Source organism: Myxine glutinosa, chromosome 7 (assembly GCF_964187855.1).
Source record: "Myxine glutinosa chromosome 7, kmMyxGlut1.1, whole genome shotgun sequence".
Taxonomy (NCBI): Eukaryota; Metazoa; Chordata; class Myxini; order Myxiniformes; family Myxinidae; genus Myxine; species Myxine glutinosa.
Window position 1 is genome coordinate 36,841,151 of NC_136267.1, and position 11,645 is coordinate 36,852,795.

Consider the following 11,645-nt stretch of genomic DNA (forward strand, 5'->3'; position numbering starts at 1 on the left):
TGTGTGTGTGTGTGTGACCATTTTTCTCAGATGACTGAACGAATCTTTGTCAAACTTTCAGAAATTCATCAGTGAGTGCCAGGGAGTGTTTTACACAACAACAACAAAAAAATAAATCATTTTTGAAAAAATAAATTTTGGGGGGGATTTGATAAAAATCGTTCTATTGTGCCTAAGCCTTGGCAGCTATGTGAAAGGTTAAAATAAATTATCCACGATTAGTGTGTGTGTAGGTGTGCTATACTATAATATTAAATATAAATTGTCCTTAGTAGGAAGTGTTTTAGGCACCCACAAACAAAATAGAAAAAAAAACAAAAACAGATCGACTCTGGGCAACGCCGGGTACTCCTGCTAGCTAGTACATAAATATTTCCCCCTTTTGTCACACTAAAATACGCAATTTGGTGTCTGTCTATCTGACCGAGGTGAATTCGGTCGTTACTTTTCCAATCTCAACCAAACTTTCCAGGAGGGCTAAGGGTCATGCGATGGAGGTTGTAGCAGCTTTACCTGCCCTCGTTCTCCAAGGGGGTTGTCCATCTTGGGCAAAATCCGTGTTAAGGTGTATAGATAGCTTATCATGGCAGTTTTCCAAGGCCGCGTCCAATAATAAAAGTAGTAACACAATTTAAATTTAACAATGTTATGACTAAAAGTATTAACACATATAGTAATCATAATATCATAATATTAATGTTATTATAAAACAATATTAAGACGAATAATATCCCGCCTCCACAAGGGGGTTTCCGCCTTGGACAAACGCCATGCAAACGTGTATAAATAGCTTATCATAGCATTTCGTGGGGAACACCTACCAGAAGTAAAAACTATTATAATCCACAAATACGCATGATTACCTTTTAAAACAGTCACTGCTACTGTTTAACACTAAACTGAAAGGGAGGAAACCCCACATTCTGAAGGCATTATCTGCTTATCGCGCTCCCCACAGATTAACGGATCCGAGTCTAGATTTACTGTAATCTATATACCTCAGTAAGAGGATAATAATATGACCTTTCCTGCCATGTCAGTCCACATGGACTGGTGAAAATTGTGTGTGCTTCTTCTTCTTCTAGGTTCTCTAAATTAGTCATATCATATCCATATACATTGGTTGTTGTTGTTGTTGTTGTTTCGTATGCAGCCTGTGGCTTCTGGTTGCATCATTTCTCTGGAAGCACGTTTTTGTGCAGCTGATGCCATGCCCCAATTACCAGTGAGCTAGTACTCAATTTTCCGACCTCGGAAGGATGACAGGCTGAGTCAACCCCCTGGTGTTAATTCAACGATCGACTGGGATTCAAACTCAGGATCCTAGCTAGGATCCCAAGCCCGCACCCGAACCGTTAAGCCAACACCAGGCTACCATATACATTGCTGAAGATGATGTTTGCTTCTTCTTCTTCAGTATGCTGCACATGGCAGCAAGTAGCATTATTGGCTAAAGGCACGGCTGTGCTGCTGATGAAATACCTTCTGTAGGTTAGGACAGGTACTTGTTTGTTCATAATGCCGGCGATAGCTCGCCTGCTCTTTGAGAAGGATACTGTGGGATCTTTAATTTCGACCAACTAATGCTAGTAGATGAGACACCCAGTTTAAACTGGCTGTCCCGTCTGCTAGAATTCATTGGAGATTAAAAAGAAACCCGTGTCGTTCATGAAGAGTGGGCGAGTTATTCACGACTCCCTGAACAAATTACAAACTCATGCTACCTTTTTTTTTTTTCTTTTTTTTTTGTATACTGAATCGAGGCTCGTGAAAGAGCTAACATTTACTTCACAAACAAATCGACCAGACAAACAAAATACACAAAAAGAGGGAGCGGAAGACAAGATAGGGAGAAAAGGGGAAGCACACAAACACAACATCCGAGAGCAGGGAGATGTGTGGAAGGGAGAGGGCCCGGGGGCAGGAGGCATGGGAAGGGGGGTGGGGGGAGGGAGAAGTATAAAGCACAAGGACACCAAGGACTTCCAGGACAGAAGTTGGTATTTCAAAAAGTGGAATTTGGGTGAAATTAGCAGGGGTAGAAAGGATCAAGGTTTTGGATGGGGGAAGATAAGAGATGGTGGTGAACAGCTGTTTTAAAGACTTGGAGGGTGGAGTGGGATTGAAGAGAGTGAGGGAGTTTGTTCCAGAGGCGGGAGAAAAGAGGAATGAAGGAGTGAAGGTGAGCAGAGAGTCTTGATTTTGGCAGTTTAACCAAAAGAGGGTTGCAGGCAGATCTTGTGCGACCTGTAGGAATATTTGCGGGACAGAGCCCAGAGAGAGCTGGGGGGGCAAGGCCAGAGAGGAGTCGGTAGAAGACGGAAAGACCACCAACCTGCCTGCGGTGAGTGAGTGAGAGGCCCTTGGAGTTAGCTTCATCGCGGGAGATTCCAATGATTCTGAATGCTTTGGTTTCAACAGCACGAAGGCGAGCTAGGTGTGAGGCAGGAGCACCAGCCCAGAGGGGAGAGCAGTATTCCATTGAGCTGCGGATGAAAGCCTTGTATGTGGTGAGGAGCTCAGGTGTGCCAAGGAAGGACTTCGCACGACGGAGGATGCCCAGTCGGCGACTGGCTTTGGAGGCCAGATTTGAAATGTGGTTTTTCCAGGAAAGATCATGGCAGATAGTGAGACCCAAAAGCTTGAGTGACAGAACTTCTTGGAGAGGATTATTCAGAAAGTGGATGGGAGGGTTGTCCAGTCGGTCTTTTCAGAGAGACATCGTAAGAGTGTGAGATTTGTCAGGATTGAAAGACATGTTCCACTTGTTTGCTCAGTCTGTGATTTTGTCAAGGTCTGCAGAGAGTGAGGAGGCTGCAGACTGCCGATCTGAGAGATGAAGAATTGAGCGACAGAGAGTAGAGTCGTCAGCAAAGAGATAGAGAGGATTTTCAAGAGAGTCAGAGAGATCATTGATGAAGACCAGAAAAAGCACAGGGCCCAGAACACTGCCTTGGGGAACTCCAGCCTGAACAGGAAGAGGAGATGAGAGAAACCCATTCAGGGCCACACGTTGACTACGACTAGAGAGGAAGTCCGCCAGCCATGCGTGGAGATTTCCATGGATACCAAAAGAGGAGAGTTTGGTGAGCAGAGCGGGGTGCCAGACCGTATCGAAGGCACGTGATATGTCAAGGGAGACTGCTCTAATTTCCTGTTTGGCATTGAGGACCTCCATCCATTGTTGAGAAAGCAGAAGCAGCATGTCCAGAGTGGAGTGTCCAGGTCTGAAACCAAATTGATGATCAGAGATCAAGCCATTGGAGAAGAGGAAAGATTTCATATCTGAAGCAATGATGGATTCCATGACTTTGCTGATAATTGGGAGAAGGCTGATTGGTCTGTAGTTGCTGGGATCTGTTTTTGCACCTTTTTTGTGCAAAGCGGTGATGTTGGCAGATCTCCAAGCAGATGGAAGATGACCTTGAGCAAAAGAGAGGGTGAAGAGAACAGAGAGAGGGAGTGAAAGAGCGGAAGAACATGATTTTAGGACCCGTGGGCTGATGCCGTCAGGTCCAGTTGCAGAATCAGAGTCGAGGGTTGACAGAAACTTTTCCACCTTGTCAGGAGGAAAGGACACAGAGTCCAGGAGCAGCTGGGTAGTGGGTACGACTGGGTACGGTGGGTACAGAGAGGGATGGGTTTGGGACACAAGATTTCGAGGCAAACACAGAGTTGAGGCATTCAGCTTTTTCACGTGCGGAGTCAGCCGTGTGGCCATTTAAGGTGAGGGAGGGGATGGAGGGGGAACAAACACCAGAAACAGATTTTACCAGACGCCACCAGGATTTGGAAGAGGGAGACAGATAAGAGAGTTCGGTCCTGAGGACGGAGAGATATTGTTTCCTGGCTCTCCTGAGGGTGGACACACACTTGTTTCGGGCTTTGTGAAAGGAGAGATATCTGTGAAAGGAAATTTGTGAGATATTTGTGGAGATATTTGTGGAGTGGAGAAATTTGGAGATATTTGTGAAAGGAAAGGAGAGATACCTTCACTCAAACGCCATGCCTGATCACCTGATAATGAAGGACATGGGTCAAAAATGAAGGACTTGGGTCAAAAATGTTCCCTGATCGACCCAACAAAGTGAGGAATAATTGGGACCTTTATCCCTAACAGAAATGGGTGATTTTGAGCTCTCCCCGTCTCGTGGGTTAGGGGGGCATCCAGACCCCGCTCCCCTCAGGTCATCGATGGTCCAATAAACTTGAAAATTTGCACACACATAAATCATAGTAATGAGCACGATGGAAAGAAAAAAATGTCATAATATGTTAATTTGTCTAATTAATGCCTAATTAGTTATGCAATATGCTAATTTTATGCATTTTAGACAGAAACCTACAATTCTTGACATTGGATACATGAGATTGCATTAAAAAATGTACAATATAAAACTAGAACGGCACTCAGTAGGTTTATCGTGGCGTTTTTCCAAGGTCCCTTCTAATAACAAAAGTAACAAGAAAGAGCAATCAGAGATTGCAGACCCTCGCCAGGATTTGTTTTTAGTGGTTTTTAAGGCTTTACACTTATTTATTTCCTTTCTCATCTGGGCAATATCTCAGACACCTTTTGAGTTAGGAAGCTGATATTTGGACACGACAGTGATCAAGTGATGTGGCTGTAAAGGATATTTTTGATTTATTGATTAATCAATTAATCATTTAATTTTTCGATAAATTAATTAATTTTCAAAAACTTACAGATTTGGATGAAACAGTGGTGGTTTAGGTATGCTATTAGCTAATTAATAAATTAATTATTTTAAGATTATTATTTATTTATTTTCATTATTAATCATTTATTTATTTTCTTTCTCATCTGGGCAATATCTCAGACACATTTTGAGCTAGAAAGCTGATATTTGGGCACGACAGTGACCAAGTGATGTGGCTATAAAGGATATTTTTGATTTATTGATTAATCAATTCATCGATTAATTACACTGGTAAACAAAATTTTAAAAGTTTTATGGTTCTAGTATATTTTGAGGTGATTCTAACCAACATGAACCTGTAGATTTCGATTATGATATCCAATTTTCACTGGCACATCCAGTTTTTGAGAACCAGTATAGCATAGGAATATCAGCCACAGCCGAAACTCGGCTAGTACTCACTAATCAGGACTTTGTAACGAGACTATCTGACCTGGAAACCATTGCTTGGGATAGCTTTGTGGCTCTTGCTAACAATTACCTTGGAAATATTCGAGCACCAAATTATGAAGAGCTTGTGGACAAGATGTTGAAGAGTTACCAGGCGCTCGGTGCTCGAATGTCACTCAAGATACATTTCTTCCATTCTCATCTGGACTTCTTTCCACAAAATCTTGGCGATGTCAGTGATGAACCTGGAGAAAGGTTTCACCAGGAAATTGCCATCATGAAGACTCGATACCAAGGCCGATTCAATCCAAACATGATGGGCGACTACTGTTGGACTACTGTTGTAATTAATGGCTTACAGCGTGAAAGTGATTGCTCCTGCAAACGCAAAAGTAAAGTTCAGAAGCACTTTTAATGTGATGTAAATAAAAACTTAAAGTTCATATTCTTTTTGAAGATATTTTATAAAGTTCATATTATTTTTGGAGATTTACATTTTTTATGTGATGTAAATAAAAACTTTAAGTTCATATTATTTTTTGTGACAATAAACAGACTTATTGAGACTTAATCAAGAAATTCGAATGCTCTAAAGATTTTTTCCACACTTATGATGTACTACGTCAAGGTTATGTGATAGCGAAATTTTAACGTCAGATTCGGATTTGTGGGCACCAAATTAGTTAGAAACAGTCGAAAATAAGTCAGAACCAATTTGACTGTTGATCAGTGTTATTTATTGGTTAATCAATTTTAAAAAATTTCAATTAATGGCTTATTTAATTAATTTTCAAAAAGTTAATTTTTTCAAAAATTTCAAAAAAATTAATTCTCAGTCCCAATTTCTCAGTCTCAGTTTCAGTTTCCTCTCAATCTCGGTTTCTACGAGCTGCATAGCGGTATTGCCGGGGCGCCAAAGGCATTATGCAATGTTATGCAATGGGGTCGGTGTACAATGCCAAGGTTATGCAATGCCAAGCTGGAGGATATTTATTTATTTGGCATGGGGTCGGTGTACTTTGAATGCATCTGTACTTGTTTAGTGTTTACTTATTATTTTGGGTGAATGTTTCAATTTGCATGAGTTCTAAACATGGAAATGACGTCTATTCATGATTTTGACATTTCTGAACATATAACAGGCAAAAAATTGAAAACATCAGACACACTCCACTGTTTGTAGGTGTAAGCATTAGAAAAACAATGTTCATGACATGAGAATAATTAATCAGTGTAATTTTAGATCATGATTTATGAAAAATTTATGCATTTTGAAGTATTTTTGCTTTATTCCTGTTGCAAAGTCGAGAAATGTTTTTGAGGTTTGTGCAAGATAGCATGAATAACTGTGAAAGAACATTTTAGGATTAAAGAGATTAGTAAACAATGGTCCCATTCATGATGTGCGATACTGTTATGTCGTGACACTCAGATTTTACCGTGACCGAAGATGAAGTCAATACAAGCGAATGTAGTCATTTCCAGGACTATTCCCTACACAACTTCATCTGGCATGGGTTTGTTCTCGATATATTACGAGAATAGAAAATAATTATGGAATTTTATATTTTTTTGTATTTTTACCTCTACCACCAAAGGTGGATGGATGGAGGTTATGTTTTCACCTATGTCTGTCTGTTTGTCCGTTTGTGAAAAAAAAAGATCTGAAAAAGATCCGGATGCGGATCCGGCTACTAGAATTTTTAAAGTGATTCTTCACCATTGGGAGATAGGGCTAAAAACGATACATAGCAGGATATCTCAAAAAGTTGTGGACGGGTTTGGACGAAACTTGGTGGACCGGTTGGGTGTCTGACAAGGACGATTCGATTCGATTTTGGTGAAGATCTGAATATGGATTCGGATATGACAATTATTTAATATTTTAAGTGATTCTTCTCCATTGGGAGATAGGGCCAAAAACGATACATAGCAGGATATCTTAAAAAGTTATGGATGGATTTGGACGAAAGTTGTTGGACATGTTGTGTGTGTGACAAGGAAGAATCGATTCGATTTTGGTGAAGATCCGGATCCAGCTAGTAGAATTTTTAAAGTGATTCTTCACCATTGAGTGATATGGCCAACCAGGTGGAGGTATGCTCTCCACTGAGTGCCGTTATAGTTTTGTTATATAATTATTCAGTATATTTTAGACAACATGCTAATACACTCAGAATAAATTACAGGCCAATTAATTTACACAATCAGTGTCCTAATGCATGTAACCCTGATTCACATGTGTTTGTTGTACATAAACATGTGCAAAAATTGCAGTTTTTTAGAACACGTGACACCCACTAATTGTCATGTGACACCTGAACGGTAGGTCCGATTTGGACGTTTGTGGTATCAAAATGTGCGCAAGACCCTGGAGAAACAAGTTATGAGAGGAGAATTCGAAATTCCCAAGCGGTTGAGAAAAAATTGCAAACAATGTCGGGGGGGGGGCTCCCAGACCCCCTTCCCGGGTGCAGTTGGGGTTTAAAGCATACTACATATTTAAAGGTCATGACATTCGATACTATATGTACACTGGATGAAATGTCAGAGTACAGTACACTAAACAGTTTGACCACAACCGATAAAATGAACGATACGTACTGTAGGCTATTGTTGAGCGCGTTGAGCGCGTTAAGCGGTGTATGGTTGAAACTCTCTCGCAAACCTGTGCGTTGTTCACCACTGCGTGAGAAGGTTTAAACCCGAAGTAATCGACGTGAAACGCACTCGGACAATCACAAAATCATAAATGAAACTTCCCACGCACCCCAATTAAGAGTGATGGATTCCCCGCGGACGGAATGGTTGGAAGGATTCGGCACGCGCGTTCGGGAATGAAAGTATGAAACAGAATGAAAGGTCACGGGGACGGATTGAGTGCACATCTTCCTTTTGTCATTTTCTTACCCACCCAGCACGTCCTTGTCGCTACAGGGGGGCGAATGTGCAGACGGGAATGATGAGGGCAAGGCTGATGCCGATGAGCGATGCTCATCCGCTCCTCCCGCATCTTCATCTTGCCGCGGTGCTCTCCCGTTCGTTCGCGGCATCTTGACCTCTCCTCCTCTCTTCTTCACGGGGAAGCGCTGGTCGCTCCGCCAGCTCGGCTCCAGCACCGAGTTTCCCTACCGAGCAGCAGTTTCACATTCCTTACGCTTTTAAGTTGACAAGAAATAATTTGTGAGGTTATAATTCCTGTAGCAGTTACGTAATTACGTTATAAAAGGATTACTTGGAAACGCGCCCTCGAAGCTGCCACCCGCTCGCTACATCATTCGAAGCGCGCGTGCGTTTAAACCTCCGTACTTGAGCCTGATGCGGTGGATTTCGTGTGCAGCCACCCGGCTGCTGGTTGCATCATTTTTCTGTGGGCGCGTCTGCTGCTGCTGCTGCTGATGATGCAATGCCCTCTATAAGTATAAGTATAACCAGTTATCTGGTACTCACATTTTGCCGACCTTGGAAGGATGACAGGCTGAGTCAACCCCACCTGGCGTTAATTCAACGGGATTCCGAACTCAGGACCTCAGGATCCCAAACCCGCCGCCCTAACAATTAGGTCATGAACTAGTGATGGGCAAACGATGCCTCAATGAAGATTTGGGGCTTCTTCTTTATTGTGCCGGAAAAAGATCCGAAGCTTCGGAACATTTGAAAACTGAGTGCACAGCGACATCTGGTGGTTTGCAGAAGTTATATCATCTATCTATAATTCCAGTAATCTCTGTACGTTTGTACGTTTGTACGTTTGTCTGTTTGTCTGTGACCGCTGTTTCTCGACAACTACCGGTCCGATATACTTGAAACTTGCCAGGTATATTGCTGGGGACCCGAGGATGTGCCTTTTCAAGGTTTGAAATTAATCGGACAAGTACTTAGTACTTACCGAGCTATGGCGATTTAGCCGTTCGCCGTTCGCTTTGCCGTTGCGAATGGACCAAACCATTCATGTAAATAGAGGGGGGGGGGGGGTTCTGTGGTCGTTCGCTTTGGCTTTGCGAATGGACCAAACCATTCATGTAAATAGAGGGGGGGGTTCTGTGGTCGTTCGCTTTGGCTTTGCGAATGGACCAAACCATTCATGTAAATAGAGGGGGGGGTTCTGTGGTCGTTGCGAATGGACCAAACCATTCACATCGAATCATCGAATCACATCGAATGGACCAAACCGTTCGCTTTGGACCAAACCATTGCATGTAAATAGAGGGGGGGGGGGTTCTGTGGTCGTTGCGAATGGACCAAACCATTCATGTAAATAGAGGGGGGGGGGTTCTGTGGTCGTTACTGCCACGTGGTTTCAAAGTTTTTTTTTGTTGTTGTTGTTTGCACGCATGTTTTTTTTCACCCACGTACGGGCACGCCCTAGGATGTTTACACACACACACCCCTACACAAATTTTTTTTTTTTTTTTTTTTTGGCAAGGAACGGGCACCCACGTACGGGCACGTCCTAGCTTATATATAGTACGGGCATGCCCTAGTCTATCTATAATTCCAGTAATCTCTGTACGTTTGTACGTTTGTACGTTTGTTTGTCTGTGACCGCTGTTTCTCGACAACCACGGGTCCGATATACTTTTAACTTGCCAGGTATATTGCTGGGGACCCGAGGATGTGCCTTTTCAAGGTTTCATATTAATCGGACAATTACTTACCGAGCTATGTCCAAAAAACGATTCAACCAATCAGAGAGCAGCGAACTATCGCGTGTGCCGAACGTGGCGGACACACTCTGCCTCGGATGGCACATTTGAGAGCGTATTCATTTATTTCACGTTTGCAAACTATGTTGGCGTTAAACTATGTTTTAAAACTAATAAAAACGAATTTGCGATTCATTCGCTTTCCTGCGCGTTTGTGCACGCGATGGCGATTTCTTTACCAAACTCCGGAAGCCGTTCGCTTTGGACCAAACCATTTCATGTAAATAGAGGGGGGGGGATATAATTTTAGATATAGATATAGTACGGGCAATGCCCTAGTCATTTAAAATGGAGACCGCGGACGAGGCACTGGTATTCCTCACTGATTTCATGTTCAATATGTGCACAATAAACGCCGATAAGAAGCCTACGTCCTTGTGATATTCGTGTTCACTTATTAAAGTGTTGCAATAAATGTATTTATAATTATGTGTCAATATGAAATAATATTGGTTGAAGAAAAAGTTGTAAAAAATATTAGTGGAATAAAATAATTGTGCAAGTGGGAAGGAGAAAGGGGCAATGTGTTTGGGGAAAGGGGCAATGTGTTTGGAGAAAGGGGCAATGTGTTTGGGGAAAGGGGCAATGTGTTTGGGGAAAGGGGCAATGTGTTTGGAGAAAGGGGCAATGTGTTTGGAGAAAGTCCTTGTGCAACGGGGCAAATGGGTTTTTTTATTTAAAAAACAAAATTTCAGGTTTTTATTTAGAAACAGGACTTGCTCCACTGTGTTTGGTTTCAGGCGGTTTCTGCTCTTGCTCACTATTTCTCCAACCTTAGAGAAGACCCTATCTCATGGCACAGAGGATGCTGGTGTGCAGAGGTATTGTGTAGCCAACTGGAACAGGTGGGGATAGATCGCCTTGTGGGTGAGCCAGTACTCCAGTGGATCCTCTGACCTTACCAGGTGTGGGTCTTTTAAATACCTAGATAGATATAGGTACTTTTATTCATCGTAGACGGGAATATCGTTGTCATTTAATTAAATTAAATATCCTGCAGCAGCAGAGAGTAACGTAGAACATACCTCTGGACCTCCACAGTGGCATTGGTGGTTGCACTGCACACCCGCTGTTGTGCACCCACCTGGCTATCCAGCAGTCCCAGAGGTTTTCGTCTTGTGGCTCACCTGAGGTCCCTGGTGTTGCTGCTCACTCTTGGGGTGCAACTTCTGTTGCCTCAGGCCCAATGAGGTTGGCACACTCACTTCTCAGCCTTTTTACTGCTGCCTGGGCACCTACTGGATTAGAGACCTTAAATCTAGGATCCAGCAAGGTTGCCAAACAGAGGGCAGTAATACTCTCCACCAAAGATCATTTGTCCTGTAAATAGTTTTTGAGGTTATTTGCCAGTTTGGCACCAATTTAATGGGTCATCCGGGTACATTTTCCCACTATGCTGTTTCAGCATTTTGATGACTGGGATTAACTTTGACCTGGACACCCTTTTTTCTAAAGATAGCTCCACAGTGGCCTGGTGGAATGGCCTTAGAAGTCCAACGCACTGGTGGATTGTCTCATACTCCTCAGCAGTGAAAGGTGTGAGATCAGAGCTCAGAGTGGTGAGAGCTGCTCCCAGTGCTTCTCTCTGCTCCCAGTGCTTCTCTCTGCTCCCAGTGCTTCTCTCTGCTCCCAGTGCTTCTCTCTGCTCCCAGTGCTTCTCTCTGCTCCCAGTGCTTCTCTCTGCTCCCAATGCTTCTCTCTGCTCATACAGTCTTTACAGCATGGCAAAAGCACTAGTCCACCTGGTGTCGACCTCCTGAATAAGCTTCATCTGTGCCTGGACATTTGACAGCCTCTCCTTCGCTGCAGTGCTTGACCTAATAATAAT

General features: G+C 42.9%; 1 protein-coding gene across 10 annotated transcripts in view; it reads right to left on the bottom strand.

The window, feature by feature from the left end:
• The window catches only part of LOC137431124 (anoctamin-8), a 58,262-nt gene extending 50,098 nt beyond the window's left edge, over window positions 1-8,164 (bottom strand). For 7 of the 10 annotated variants that reach the window (XR_013624062.1, XR_013624061.1, XR_013624060.1 and 4 more), the window contains exons 1-2: window positions 8,026-8,164; window positions 7,716-7,796 (exon numbers count right to left, since the gene is read on the bottom strand). Coding sequence is in view for 7 of the 10 variants with exons in the window: in XM_068122081.2 (XP_067978182.2) it covers window positions 7,716-7,796; window positions 8,026-8,164 (220 nt within the window). In the remaining 3 variants the exon portion in view is untranslated. Of the gene's footprint in view, window positions 1-7,715; window positions 7,797-8,021 lie in introns of all 10 variants that reach the window. The other 3 variants (XM_078781505.1, XM_068122083.2, XM_068122084.2) reach the window with 2 other exon arrangements.
• Between the last annotated feature and the right edge of the window lie 3,481 nt (window positions 8,165-11,645).